At 38.7% G+C, this 14,179-nt stretch overlaps 5 protein-coding genes across 6 annotated transcripts; 3 read left to right on the top strand and 2 right to left on the bottom strand.

Moving 5' to 3' along the window:
* The first annotated feature begins 447 nt into the window (after positions 1 to 447).
* On the top strand, positions 448 to 2,473 carry LOC143446808 (uncharacterized). The gene is made up of 5 exons (XM_076946619.1): positions 448 to 857; positions 1,172 to 1,218; positions 1,369 to 1,963; positions 2,074 to 2,180; positions 2,351 to 2,473. The coding sequence occupies exons 1-5, from the start codon at positions 530 to 532 to the stop codon at positions 2,441 to 2,443; spliced, it is 1,170 nt and encodes a 389-aa protein (XP_076802734.1). The 5' UTR covers positions 448 to 529; the 3' UTR covers positions 2,444 to 2,473.
* On the bottom strand, positions 2,441 to 5,956 carry LOC143446807 (uncharacterized). Of its 2 annotated transcripts, none has more exons than XM_076946616.1 (3): positions 4,977 to 5,956; positions 4,530 to 4,850; positions 2,441 to 4,444 (listed from the first exon to the last, which is right to left on the bottom strand). In XM_076946616.1, exons 2-3 carry the CDS (start codon positions 4,795 to 4,797, stop codon positions 2,892 to 2,894), a joined length of 1,821 nt encoding a protein of 606 aa, XP_076802731.1. In that variant the 5' UTR covers positions 4,798 to 4,850; positions 4,977 to 5,956; the 3' UTR covers positions 2,441 to 2,891. The 2 variants fall into 2 exon arrangements, with proteins under 2 accessions (XP_076802731.1, XP_076802733.1); XM_076946618.1 differs by having other exon boundaries at positions 4,530 to 4,834.
* An 828-nt stretch (positions 5,957 to 6,784) lies between these two features.
* On the bottom strand, positions 6,785 to 8,234 carry LOC143447305 (GLIPR1-like protein 1). The gene has a single exon (XM_076947343.1). It carries the CDS (start codon positions 8,093 to 8,095, stop codon positions 7,205 to 7,207), a length of 891 nt encoding a protein of 296 aa, XP_076803458.1. The 5' UTR covers positions 8,096 to 8,234; the 3' UTR covers positions 6,785 to 7,204.
* Positions 8,235 to 10,866: 2,632 nt separating this feature from the next.
* On the top strand, positions 10,867 to 11,719 carry LOC143446320 (peptidase inhibitor 16-like). The gene has a single exon (XM_076945912.1). The coding sequence runs from the start codon at positions 10,877 to 10,879 to the stop codon at positions 11,618 to 11,620; it is 744 nt and encodes a 247-aa protein (XP_076802027.1). The 5' UTR covers positions 10,867 to 10,876; the 3' UTR covers positions 11,621 to 11,719.
* Positions 11,720 to 13,364: 1,645 nt separating this feature from the next.
* Positions 13,365 to 14,163, top strand: LOC143445980 (NADH dehydrogenase [ubiquinone] 1 alpha subcomplex subunit 6-like). Its single transcript, XM_076945406.1, has 3 exons — positions 13,365 to 13,623; positions 13,753 to 13,868; positions 13,959 to 14,163. Exons 1-3 carry the CDS (start codon positions 13,485 to 13,487, stop codon positions 14,085 to 14,087), a joined length of 384 nt encoding a protein of 127 aa, XP_076801521.1. The 5' UTR covers positions 13,365 to 13,484; the 3' UTR covers positions 14,088 to 14,163.
* Positions 14,164 to 14,179: the final 16 nt, after the last annotated feature.

Here is a 14,179-nt window from a genome sequence, read left to right as displayed (position 1 = left end):
TACAGTCTTTTTTCGTTCTGTGGTTTACATGTCAAATTATTGACTATATTTCTGTGACAAAAGAATACATTTAATAAAATAACCTTGTTCTGGTTTTCTTTGTTTAAGACCATCTTGAGTGCCGTTAATTCATCTGTAATTCAATTTTAAAAGTCTGAAATTGTTTGCGCAAACAACAGGACAACATATCTCCTCACGTTTAAGCGAATTCATTCGATCCATTGACTTTAATGCTGCTTCAAACAGCCGCCTATATCGATAAAGCCCAAACATGTCCGTTTCTTTATTTGATTCGCTTAATTTGATAACAAGAGGTCCCTTTCGCGCTGAACACCTTTTCGTGATGTCATTATCGTGGTACGTTTCAAACTAAACCGAATTATAGTTTCAAATATAAAAAATGTCCGGAAGAAAAATATGGCACAATTAGATCCAAAATTACGCGAACGAAAGTATCGTGTAGTCTGTTGGTTAAGTGATAATACGAGATCCTTTTAGCTATTTTGTAAGTTTGCCTTTAGGCCTTGCAATGGAAAAAGAGCAAATAACCGAAAAGCATGTAGACATCACCAGTCAGCAAGTTAGTCAAAACCTGCACTTTCCCAAAGCTTCTGCATCGTCAGTTTCTCATGCTATGTCGCCAGTTAATCCATTTTCATTCCCATATAACTTAGCTCCAAGAAACGCCGATTTTTGGAATCAGAGGCAGATAAGGCCCTTAGCTACTCCAGCAATTAATACAGATTGGCTTTTATCTCTGCCCGTGCCATTTATGTCAAAATTACCATTTCCGTACATGGCAAATTATTTGTCGGATGGTTATCACAACGGAGGGTACAGCTGTTCCAACGTTGCAGGTAGGTCTACAGATAAGGCGTAGGCGGATAGCCTATGGTAGGCTGTTTGCAACACATTGCAAAATAACTTTTATTGCAGAATAATTTTTTGTCCTTATACGCAAACAAAAATAAGCCATACTATTGTTATAAGAATGAATTAGTTGAAATAATAGTCAAACTGCTTAAGTAGAATTAATAATAATGAAGTGCGTAAAATGTTTGGTATTTTGTTATGAAGTCTCGTTTTTATTAGAAGCATTAAACGCGTTCTTGGTTTGATGAGGTATAGGCCTAAGCTTCTATTTTTTAAATTCTTATTATTTGTTTTACAGGAATCAGAAATAATTTGTTGCCGGAAGATTCGGTTCAAAAAACAAAGGTAATAACTCGATTGAACAAATTTGTGACAGAAACAAAGATGGTTACAATAATAGGCTAGTAGGTTTTACCCCACAGATGGATAAAAGGAAATTAACCTATCTTGGTTTACAAGCTGCATATCAATTTAAAAATTACTTCATTTTTGCAGAAAATGACAACTAAAAACGGCAATCATGGACAAAAGACAAACATTCGCAAAGAGAAATTTTATAGCTCGCATTTGCCTTTCCAATTACCGCATCCATTTGGCTACATTAGGCACCAAAATCCAGGCTTGTACCAAGTAAAGAAAGATGTATTAAACCCTGATCGCCCAAAGCACAACTGGCAGTTTCACGGTTCACCTGATAGTACAGCAGAAGACCACAAATGTGTAACGGATGGCAAATCACGCGAAGATCAGAACCTAATGGTCCCTTTCTTGCCGCAAATGAGTGTCATGAATTTGGACAAAAAGATTAATTGTCGCAACGACAGTTCACGTGCTTCTGCGTTGGAAAGTTGGCCTCAAAATGAATATCCTAATATCCCATATTTTCAAGACCCTCTTTCAAATTGGAGTCGAGGGTTCGGTTTTTCCAGTACATGGAACCAAGTAAGCAAAACAGAAGGCGAAATAGCTAAAAAAGAATTGGTTTGCATGAACGAGCGGGGTCATGATGACCCAATGCATATGTCCCATCAAATGGGAGAATTGCTCACTTACAACCAACAACGAAGAAGCAGGACCCGTTTCAATACAGGTACCACCAGCAGCTAGATTAAACCGGTTTTTAAAACATTAAATTAAAAAAAGGTAATTTTGTAATATGTCCCCTAAATGAATTGATTATTATGATTAACTTTTCTTCAGATCAATTAGGGATTTTGGAGGCGGCGTTCGCACTCGGCCACTACCCACCGGTAGGTGTAAGAGAAAAGCTAGCAGCTACCACCGGTCTAACGGAGGCCCGGGTGCAGGTGTGAAGATTATGGCCACTTAATTTTTGCATCGTTCATTTGAAAAATTATTTCAAAATTTATCACTAAAACATTGATGCAAAGCTCACAAAATTGATAAACACAAAAACAGGGGTCTCATGTGCATGAAAGTAACCCATATGTAGGCTAAACTGACATTTTGTACGCAGGTGTGGTTTTCAAACCGGCGAGCAAAATGGCGACGTTCACAGTCATTAAAACCTTCAAAGGACTCCGCACCTTCGCCATCGACAAGTTCATAGAAGCGGCCTCCACTTATATTTCAATTTGCAATAACAATTGAAAAACAACACAATATTGCTATCTAAGCAAAGCAAATGCAGCTTGGATTATTATTTTTGTAGTAGCTTATGGCAATAAAAATATTTCATCTAGCATCTTGCGCCTTGAAGATACTCGCTAATAATGGTTACTGTTGATGAAATAGTTTTTACATCTCGTCATGTAACATGAGAGCAGTCAAACGTCTCAGTCATAAAATCAAAACGAAGAACTGGACAGTGGACAGTGACGTTCAAGTAAGAACTTCATCAGCACTTAAGAAATACGACAATGCACGGAAAATATAAAAAAGAATTATTTATGAGAGATGATGGTATACAGTAGGCCTACACGATACACCAAAATCTACATCGACTGCTCTGAACAAAAATTTTTTTGACAATGTTAACACAAACACCTTTATGCAGTTCATTGAGAACAATGTGAACCAAATGGGACATTGTACGTGTCATAATCATCCTCTGTCAGTTTGCTGCTGTCAAGAGGTTGTCCGTAATCGCCTTCTTCAGGGATAGCGACGCGCAACGAAGAACTTTTTCTACTTATAACAGAGGTCTGACTGTTCAAACGCGAATGGGTAGCGCGGGAAGAGTTTAGCGAGGAGGCGGGTGGACGTGGCGGCGAAGTCGAAGGTTTCCTTCGGGGTTTCTTGCTCTTTGGTCTCGCTTTCTTGTCTTCAGCAAAGTTGTGATCATAATTCTGCCGATTGTAATGCTGAGAGGAACGAATCACTTTCGAATACGTCACAGATGGCTTATTTCTTGGTACATTGTCTTCTGACGTGTTACCTGGAAGCGGAGGGTTTTGTGATACGTCGTTATCAGGCATGACGTCACTATGGGGTGAGTCAAGGAAAGCGGTAGTGTTTGGGCGTTTGGAAGATTCTTCTCTTGTCTCTTTAGGAGTTAGGTCAGGCTGTTCTTCAATGACGAAACTGGCCACTGGTTTTTGAGTCATAATTGTTTGTTGTGTTGTGTTTCCAGTCTCAAGCTCCTCCTGACTGTCCAAATCGCTGTCGGTGAAAAAATCATCATTATCGCTTTCGTTCACGGCGTATGCCGGTATATCGGCGTACACCGGATCCGCTATTACATCAGCGCAAGGTTGCTGGTTCGATTCCTCGTCAGGGCAGTGATACGGATTCTCGTTCGCAGGATCTTGGCCAGTAACTACAAACGACGCTTCTGTGACAGTCGAGGGCCCGGGTCTCCTCAAACTTGGTTGCACGTACATCGACCGTCTTGGCTCATCTGTTATGGCCGCTATCTGGGGGTCAGAAGGGGCGGAAGAGTATGTAGCGTTATCGAAGCGACGGAGTTGCTTTGTTCGTGTCGCGGAGACTTTCAGTGCTGCTATTGCCTTCTTTCCCCTTTGTGTTCTGCTTATTGCGATGAATCCAACTACAAATACGAGAATTACCGCAACTCCAAGCACGAAACCCAACTCAAACGAAAGTCCATTGCCAGTTGGTTTCGTATCTTCGTTTTGGTTAAGAAATAACCTGCCAACAGGAATGGACGTTGTGGTGTTAGTTTGAGTATCACTTCCATTTAACGATGTCCTGTCCTGTGGCAGCTCTTTCCGAACGAAGCCGGGACAGTTACTTACAACACACGGCAATCGTTGATGAGTGACATTGCCGTTTGAAATAAAACTGTCGATGAGGCATCTACCGGGTTTCACAACCGAGCCATTATAGACGCATTGTCGCGTCCAGAGCTTGGTACAGTTTTCGTTGCATTTAAGCTCAGCCGGTTGCCAGTGTGTCCAAGCTTCGCAAGCCTGCTGGTGACAACTGCGCACTTGCTTTGAGTAAGATTTTGCGCCCACATTAAACCTGTACCGTTGACTTGTACCGCCCCCACAGCTTTTGTCACAGGGTTCCCAATCCAACCATTCACTGTAGCATTCGCGATTCAGATAGTAGTAATAGCGCTTTCTGACACACTGCTCCTTCGGACCTATAGAAAAGTTGTATAGTTGTTTTAAAACTATACTAAACGTTAAGTTAAAGACAAGCATATATAATTGGGGCTAACTACTCACTTCCACTGATTGCAAGAGAATAGCATATCCGTGTGCTAACATAAGCATTGTAGGAGCACTGTGGCTTCTTAGACAATGAATTCCTTAGCATCTTGGTTTTGCCCATGTCCTTCCAGCTACCGGCACAAACTGGGTTGTGATATTTGTTAAACCGACAGCTTCCATTGCTGCCGTCAAGGTACATGTCTTTCAAGTAAGAGGATGGCACCCATACTTGTGCGCAACATATTGGCCAAGCAAATAACAGCAATATAGTCATGCTATACATTGCTGAGCAGATATCAGTGTCTTGAGCCTAAGCAGATCTATGTGCGTAGAAATCTGAAGCCAAAACATTTGGCCATTATTACATAGTTAGGCTACATTTCTTTTTAAAACTCGGTATTGACTAGAAGCAAAGTGTATAACCTAATGTTTGTTGACTACTAAATTATGACGGAAACTTACCTTGCTGCATTTCCTGAATATGACGCTGAGCCTACTGCACGCCTCTTGTTTGACTTACCAAAATAATCCACTTAGACAAGTAGGCTTAAGTATTGCAGTCATTTGGAAGCCTCTGCCTAACTTACAGAACGTGATATTTCTCGTAATATACCTTAAGTAGTACTAGCTATTTACATTATGGGCATTTATAGGCTATCTTACAGTCATTTGGGTACATAACACAAAAACCTCGTGTGACGCTAATTCAGTTAAACAATAACGGGGATGTCATTCGCAGTACAGACGCAAAACGACCTCACATGCTTAGTTGCATTGACGGGAATGAGTAATGTTTATCAAAGGCTAGCTTGCACATCTGCGGTCTAAGCGCCACTTGTATAAATGGCCGGGAAGTAATAAGGAAACTTACGTAACAACTCATCGAGGTAAAAGAGTTCCTTTAAGCTCTTATGGTAATTTATTGCAGACGGTACGGCTATTTCTAATCAGAAACGATAGCTTGCACTTGCTTTGAGTCTTGAGAGTCTAATCTAATCGAACAGTTTGTTGACTTAACGTAACCTTATGTACATACGTCAGACTAAGGATGAATGGAAATTTGTATACACAACTACAACATTTTTGTGTAAGTTGCGTTTTGTTCTTAAATTATTTTTGAAAACTTGGCTTTCATGAAAAATCAAAAGCGTCAAAATACGGAATGTTTCCAAAGAACTGCAGAACTCACAGTAATTCCCTGATAGCCTTGATAAGTTAATGGCGGGAACGTAAATACCGCCAAAATCCTGTGCTGCTAAAAGTTGTGATAGGAGCAATCATGAACTCAGATACACAGTGTTAAAGCTTACACATCTAAACTTCTTTTGAAGGTTTTTGTTCTTAAACGGGCAGCAAAGCATTTTGCGAACTAACCCTCTTAGGCTTGCATGTCATCTATTGTCCATAAAAATTTCGAAACACTTTCAATAATATATGCCGGTTTAGCGGCCGTCCAATGAACTAAATAACAATATAAGTGAACGCTTATCGCTAGTATGCCATGCCTTGCATCATTGTTAGTATCACAAACTTCCGCCCAATAACGTGCAAAGTACAATGACATGTCGTGTCCGCCACTTCCTGATGGCAACATAAGCCTTTTCCATGTTATTCATAAAATTATTAAACAGGTTCATGCACTTTACACAATAATAGACCAACATTAAATTCAGATGGAACTTCAATATTCGTTCACATTGTAAAAAATAATATTCCGCTTGGTGGCGTTTCGAAACTTGATTGGTTTGTTTTTGTTTTGTTTGTTTGTTTTTTGTCAAATGAAAGCACTGGGGGCCATGTATGCTGGCGTATACTGGAAGTTGGCCGGTTGTCGAATTAGTTGGGGTTGGCCTTCTTCCAAACAAACTGTTACTGTATAGTGTTGTTTGTTGTAACAGTACTTATAGCAGAAAATGAAAAACAGACAGAAAATACGACACCGACGACGAATAGATCGTATAGCATGTTGAAGCCTACATCTCTTAAATGAATGTAGCTTATGAAATAGAATGTGATTAGACTTCTTCTTTGCATAAAAAAGCAGATTTGCATCTTCTGCATAAGAGTTGAACTAGCTTCTTATATTTGTTGAGTCGAACAACGAAGAGTCTTTTTGTGCACCCGTCGAGTGTAATTGAGGAAGTGCCGATGATCAGTTTTTGCTTTTCGAGTTTATCGTCTAAAATCCCTCCCCGATTTCAAGCTGTGGAAGACGATTCCGCTCTCGATTAACTTAACTTATACTTGCCCAAAAAAAAAACAAATGCAAAAGCGCTCAATTTTTTCGTTTTATTGAATAAAGTGGACACAAAAATCTGGGAAATACAGAGCATTATATTTTCTGTTCAAATCACTGTAAGCTCATGCACAGCAAAGTTTATGTTTTGTTCAAGTAAAGGTAAAAAAAACGCTTGAATTAGTCGCTATCAATCTAATACAAATTTCAACAAATTCCATTTTAAAAACGAATAAAAGAAAATGTTCATCACACACAATTTTAAATTTTACCTTAAAATACGTATAATAATACAAGGCAATACAAGATAATAAATAATAATACGGCTTTATGTTTTTCTAAGAAACTACAAAGCGAGTCTGTATACCAGACTGCATACATGACTGCATCGTTTTCACAATTTGCTGCTTAATTCTATGAAAGAGCAAACAACAAATTAAAAGAAAGAAAAGAGTCATACTTTTAGATTAGTTACAAAGTCATTAGCCACAGCAAATGCTCCCAAAGAAACCAACATTAAAGACAGAGTAGGCTGGTTGTGCGTCACACTATTGTCAGACCCCGGTTTCTCGCTACCAGAATTACTTTGATTATTATCAGTGCCATTTCCGGAACTGCCACCATTGTTACCTTGCTGGTTGTTGTTCATACCAGTACTACTAGTGCTACCTTCAAAGCATAAATTGTTTTCACATCTATAACCTACAGGGCAGTTTGTACATGACTCCGGGCCGCTATTGTAAGGACGAATGCCGTTGAAGTTGCCGGCTGGGCCGTAATTGCACACGACCAGCTGACCGGTTGGCCACACATTCGCGTGTACTTGAATGTTGGCGCAAGAGGTCACGCCACAACCAACGGCGTAAGACTCTTCCCAAACAACTTGCGTATAATGACCACACACCCTGCCAGGGCTGCATCTGTTACTGTAATAGGAATAGTCGGATTTTTCCTCATCCCACGACGTGATGGCTTTGCTAAGCACTAAACTCACATCTTCCAAGTTTGACTGGATGTATATATTTTCGCCAACAGACTCAAATTTCAAAGACCTTCTATCGTCGTTATGCTCCGTACGGCATCGTCTTGAATGCTGAACCGCCAGCGCAGCCAATTCCTCGTCCCAGATCATCCCCTTCATGCTGGTGGCTTTGGGATCAACCATACCACGAAACTGGTTATGTGTACTAACCACTAACTCTTTATCGGCATTGTTGAGTTGGTCGGCCTGCAAGACGGTCCGCTTTGTCCTGACTAGATTTTTTTCTTCACTGCCGATTGCTTCATACACTGCTGCCTTACAAAGAAGAACTAAGAATACAATGCCGCCAACCCTAATTGGCATTTCGTCTTTGTTTTCAATGAAGTAAAAATGTACTAGAGAGCTACCAACGTAACTTGAAAGAAACCTACTTTAAAACGAAGCTTTATCTCCAGTACTAGAGCAGCGTTTTGATTTAAACTTTTGGTCAGGTTGTAACAACTAGATGGGTGACAGAGCAAGCTATGATACTTCAATACATACGTAAAGAGGATGACACATCTTTCCGCAACGTAGAAAAACAGAGTGAGCTGACGTATAAGTCTGAAGCGAAGGAACAAAACATGTTTGAAATTATGATTGTGACCGAAAAATTACGAAAATAAAATAAAACGGTGTGCTAGAAAATAACGGTAATGACGATGTGATGGACATCGACGGTGATGGACAATACCGACATAGAATACTAACGACTACAGGAGGCTCACGCGTGTCTGTTTCTTTATGACGTAAAATTCATCACGCGTGGTTTCGACTAGTTCTTATAGCTTATGTGTTCTTCGCATGACCGTGTTTAAGACGCAACTATGACCACGCGCCACATACTTACGTGCCTATGGCCCCTGCATGTGAGTTGAATTTGAAGTTTAAGACGCATGACGTCATTTAACAAATGGTGCGTGACGTCACACCACTGTGACTCGCCGTAAGGAAATTGGCGCAATGCTAAAGTATTGTTCATTTGGTAACTTTTTCGGTTTTATCAGCAATTTTTTATTTAATAATCTAAAAGTATTCAAACGCAATTGCCATAACACGTCAAAACTTTACGCGCTTTTGTTGTGAGTTACGCGGTTTCAAAACAACGTCTCAAAAAGTAAATGGTGCAATGCTAAAGTATTGGTAGCTTTTTGGTGTTTCAGTAACTAATTAAATTATTCAATAAAAATTGAAAACACTCAAACCCAGTTGCCACAACGTGCCAGACTCTTATGCGCCTCTAATCTGGCGTGGCAGATTTCAGAACTATGTTTCGTAAGGTAATTTGCATAATGCTGAAGTATCATTCATTTGTAACTTTTACGTCGGTGTTGTCAGTGATTAATAATTTAATAAAGAATTGGACACATTAAACACAGTTGCCACAAAGCGCCAAATACCTTTGCAACTCTGGCGTGTGTGGTCACACTAATGTGTCGCGTAAGGGAATTCGCGCAATACTGGTACTATCCATTTGGTAACTTATCCGTTGTTATCTATGGTTGACTGTTTAATGTAAAATCGGACATATTCAGACGCAGTTGTTACAACGTGGCACTGGCGTGTGTCGTCGTAAAACATTGACGCGTTTGATCTTATATAACATTGTTTTGTTGTAAAAATGGCGCGGCCACGCCAGTCTCTATACTGTAAGAGTGTAGTGATTATCGTATTTATTCGAATAAATATATTTCATAAAAAGGACCAAAAAATAAATATAAACAACCCTCAGAAAAAGTGGCACTAAAAATTATTATTGTAGAAGATAAAGCTTTGACAAAATTAGTCGTTCACCGAAATGAAGCCTTGCAATTCGTTGCAAACAATTGTAAGAAAATTCAGAGTAAGCTTTGTCTGCATAATATTTCAAGGCTATTTGTTAAATTTAGATCAAAAATAATACAAACCACCCTTGTTATGAGCCACCGCTGAATATGAACAGCAAAAAACGACAAAATAGCTGCCGCTTACATCGGAAGGAAGACCATGTAAGTATGTAGTAGTTATAGTAACGATGTGCCGCGATGGCGATTATTCGGGTCCGTGCGAATGCAATTGCCGGAAAACGTTTGGGATATCTATATGCCACTCTCTTTAAGACTTACCTTCGTTGGGTGTGAAATTCAAAACAAGACAGAATGTGTCGCTACCTGTTTGAATAAAAGCGTAATCGGAAATTTTTTCAGCTAACTTATTAAAGTTGATTGCAAACGTGTAGACGTATTAAGACAAAGTTTTTCCCTGTAACTTTTAACCCGCATTTAAATAAAATCGATTTTTGTTTCATTTGATTAATTTGATCTAATAACCGAACCTTGATTTTACTGAGGTTCTAAAAGCCGAATGGCACTTCAAGTTCATTAAAGAGTACTTCAACTAAAACATAACATTTCGATACATCGTTGACGAATGTGATAAGAACAAGCAAGTGCTTCAGCAATAATTAGCTAGAAAAGGTCATCAGGCTGAGTATTGAGGCTCAGCACAGAAGATCAGGTTAGATTTAACGCCAGCAACATGATGCGATTGCTAGATATTAGACCTATGCATAGATGGGCAGTACCACGGTACTGTAGTACCGAATTACTGTACCTCGGTACTTTTTCAGTACCGATACAGTTACCGTCCGAATTACTTTTTTCAAGAAATATCAGTCGGTTGCGTTACTCGGTACTTTTCACGAAATTATTTTAAAATTTTAGAAAGTATATTTTGAAAAATACATGTTAGTTAATTCTTAATACTACTTTTAGCATCTGTTGATCTTTTTTAATCTAGAAATGTCAAGTAAAATTGCAAGCGATTAACATTAACTTACATATGTTTTGAGCTGGAACAATCTTTACCGGGAGCATAATAGCGACAAACATTGCATTTGCAGCAGCATCTTTTACACAAAAACTACCGGTACCGAGTACCGACAAAGTACCGTACTACTTTTTGAAAATAGTACCGAATACCGGAACCGTCGGTACAATTTTTGGCAAGTACCGGTACCGTTACCGAAGGTACTTTAAAAGTACCGACTACCCACCTCTGGACCTATATAAATGTTATTGCTTTTTTATCAGTATTTTTATGCTTACAGAGTGAGGACGTCACAAAATGAAAAAGCTAGCTGCTCGGTTGCTTGTGATTTTGGCATTGCTTAACTTTGCATTTGCTGTAGTAAATGAAATTGAACAGGCAGGGGAAAAAGCGGGTCTCGAGCCAAAAGTAATAAAACGCACAGTATTAACTGAAGATGATAAGAAATATGCGCTCGATCTGCAAAACGAAGCCAGAAGCATTGTCAGCCCGACTTCCAATAACATGTTAAAGTTATATTGGGACGAAGAACTGAGTAAAACTGCCGAAACCTATTCTCGTGAATGCATCTATGCCCATAGTCACGGCATGACTACCAGCATATTTAAAAGATTAGGCGAAAATATCTATGCAAAGACGCCAGAAGGTACACCGAGAGAGGTTATAAAAGCAGCAGTTCGGCACTGGGATTATGAAAAATTCAACTACACCTTTGCAACAAACGAATGCACTGATATTTGCGGACATTACACTGAACTAGTTTGGGACGATAACTACGCTGTCGGTTGTGGCGTCTCAACATGCGCTAACATTGTTGTCGGCGACGAAACATGGCCAGTCGGACAGCTTGTCATTTGTCATTACGGGCCAGGAGGAAACGTAAACAGTAGACAACCATACAGAAGAGGGACGTCTTGCACCGTATGTCCCAGGAAATACTGGTGTGAAAACAAGTTGTGTAGCGAATCATCGAGAGTTGCGTTTTGTACTTGGTACTTGTTTGTAACTTTGTTTTTGGTTTTCATTGCACAGTGCTTTTAATGTAGTATGCTTTTGTAAAGGTGATATTTATTATCAAATAATCTTAGAATCCATAGTGGAATAATCTTAAATGCATGTATGGTAGCCTACAAATAAAAATAAAATACAACAAAGAATTTTGAATAGTGATGATGAATGTTCTTGGACCATGCCCATGATCGCAAAAATAGGGATTGCTGGGGTCAGTTGGAAGGCAACACCGCACTCACATATCTGCGCATAGCTGCTCATGGACCTAGTTGCACTTTTCAGTGTATAGTTGTACCTTGCTACTCCCAGCGGTTGCACAAGCATAGTAGTAGTGAAAAAAATCTCTAATCAAGGGCAAAGTGATCCAAGTGAAGTATAAATACGGCATCCGAATCCTGTCATGACATCAGGCTAAACCTGTGCTGTACAGCCGTAAGGGTTAACTGCAATTACAGTAGTCTTAATCATTGTAGGTTGATGATTGTTTACGAACCAGTGGCCTAATATTGGTACCATATGTGGTATAGTAACAGTATTGCAGTATAGCATAGCCTTTATGCTAGCCGAGGTAGGCCAAGGCGACTAGGATCAGCCGCCCTGAGCCGCCGTGTTTGGTTTGGAAAGTGTTTCACGCGCAGGTTTCATCAATGTATATGTGGAACTTTTTTACATTCACAGCATATTATAGTAAACAAACTAGGCAGATTCGTTGTCCAAATAACATTATTTGTTAAATTTTGTCTAGGCCTATCTGCGGGCTGTACCGGTATATGCTCAATATTTTATTGAAAAATGCCATACGACCATATTTAGTTTACCACATTGGAAGGTTGGCTGGGTTAATAAATCGGCTGACAATCATTTGAGTTTAATCCGCAACCATTTTCACACATTTTGGAACAGATCCAAAGCGAAACCGTGGCCTATACTGTTTAGTTATGCAGAAAATTTCTCAGGGAAAGGAAAAAGATTGTGAAACTAGCTTATGGATGATCCTAACTTGGATAAATGGGTCTCAAATACATGCTTCCATAGCTGTAATACACAGAAGATCGCTAAATTTGCTAACGGTATTTACCAATTATTTTCTGAAAAGAAAATTAAAAACAGTATTTTTTAAAAACAATATGAGGGCAGAAAAGGCTGATACTAACAAATTAATTAGGCTAAAAAAATGGCATTTGAGAGAGCTAAAAACGGCAAGATCAGAAAGGCCTAAAAAGATTCTGAATTCCCCTTTCTCTAAAATATTAAGCCCACCTGGAAAGTATGGCCATTTCCATCAAGAAGAGATATGTGCAAAGATGCAAATTTTGGCGTGTACTGAAGCCTCGATTCAATTGGCGCTCGAACAACAAACTTTTCTTTGTTTTGTATAATTTGGCATAAAGATAAAAAATTTGTCATGTATGTTGATAAATCTCGTTCATGCAGGTGTCACAGTTTCCACTAAGGACAATGTAGCCAAAAATTTGTATGCAATGATATTGATGTACATATTGTCATGCTAATTTTTTATTAACATAGTATCATTGCAAGTAACATGTTGTACATTTCCAATTCTTGCAGGAAGCTTAAGATCATCTTCTTCTAATTGTGCATGAGCATTAAGTCCTTGTTGTGCTGAAACAATAGTTAGCATTATGTTTTCACTCCCCACGATTAATACAAAGAAAAAATAAATGGTTGAAATGTTCGACAATAATGAAGTAGAGTGTACGTATAAATATAGTTTAGTTATGCAACAACTGATAAATCCTATGACATAATATAATATATATATAATTTACATTTCAGGACTATGGTTATGATACTGTTGTTATGAAGATTTAACAGTAAGATAAAGTCGTACTAGTTAATATAAGTTGGGCTACACTTGGCACCTGGCAAGGATATGTCTTCATTAGTAGGTCGCAGTGTTGGGTCATTGAAAAATGTTCCTATTAAACCTATCATGTCAGCAAATCCAACAGAAGCTCGAAGAAGAGTATTAACACTTTACAAGCAGTGGTATCGAGCAGTACCAAAAATTAGTACGTTATGTTTGATAAAATCAGTTGACAGTTTTTGACCTAAGATCTATCTAACCTATGCATCTACATTAACTAGCAATTTTTCACGCTGAAAAATTTCTATTCTTTAATATTTTTTGATGTTTGCAGTCACAACGTTTAAATTGCCCTACACCAAAGAGAGACTTCAAAATAGAATTCGAGAAGAATTTCTCAAGAATTCCCATATCAGAGACGTTCGCGCAATAGATATGCTTGTTATTAAGGTTTGACGACTTGATAACTGAAGTTGTATCTGTGTTTATTAATTTTTTTGCTGTTGTGGGTTCTGTATTCACTTTCTTCATATCTGACAGGGAGAAATGGATTTGCAAGAAACACTCCTGAAATGGAAACAGGAATGCCACATGAAAGAGTTGTTTCAACATGAAACTGCTATTAGGCAACCGACAGATTTTTTGGGAAAATTCTTTTCGCAGAAATAATTCCTCCATATTTATTGAGTTTTTGATATTTTTAAGATTGTGGTGAAGACCAACTAATAAAGTGATATGAAAACTGTGTGTGTGTGAACTTA

Source organism: Clavelina lepadiformis, chromosome 2 (genome assembly GCF_947623445.1).
Source record: "Clavelina lepadiformis chromosome 2, kaClaLepa1.1, whole genome shotgun sequence".
Taxonomy (NCBI): Eukaryota; Metazoa; Chordata; class Ascidiacea; order Aplousobranchia; family Clavelinidae; genus Clavelina; species Clavelina lepadiformis.
This window is presented reverse-complemented; position numbering and strand designations above follow the sequence as displayed.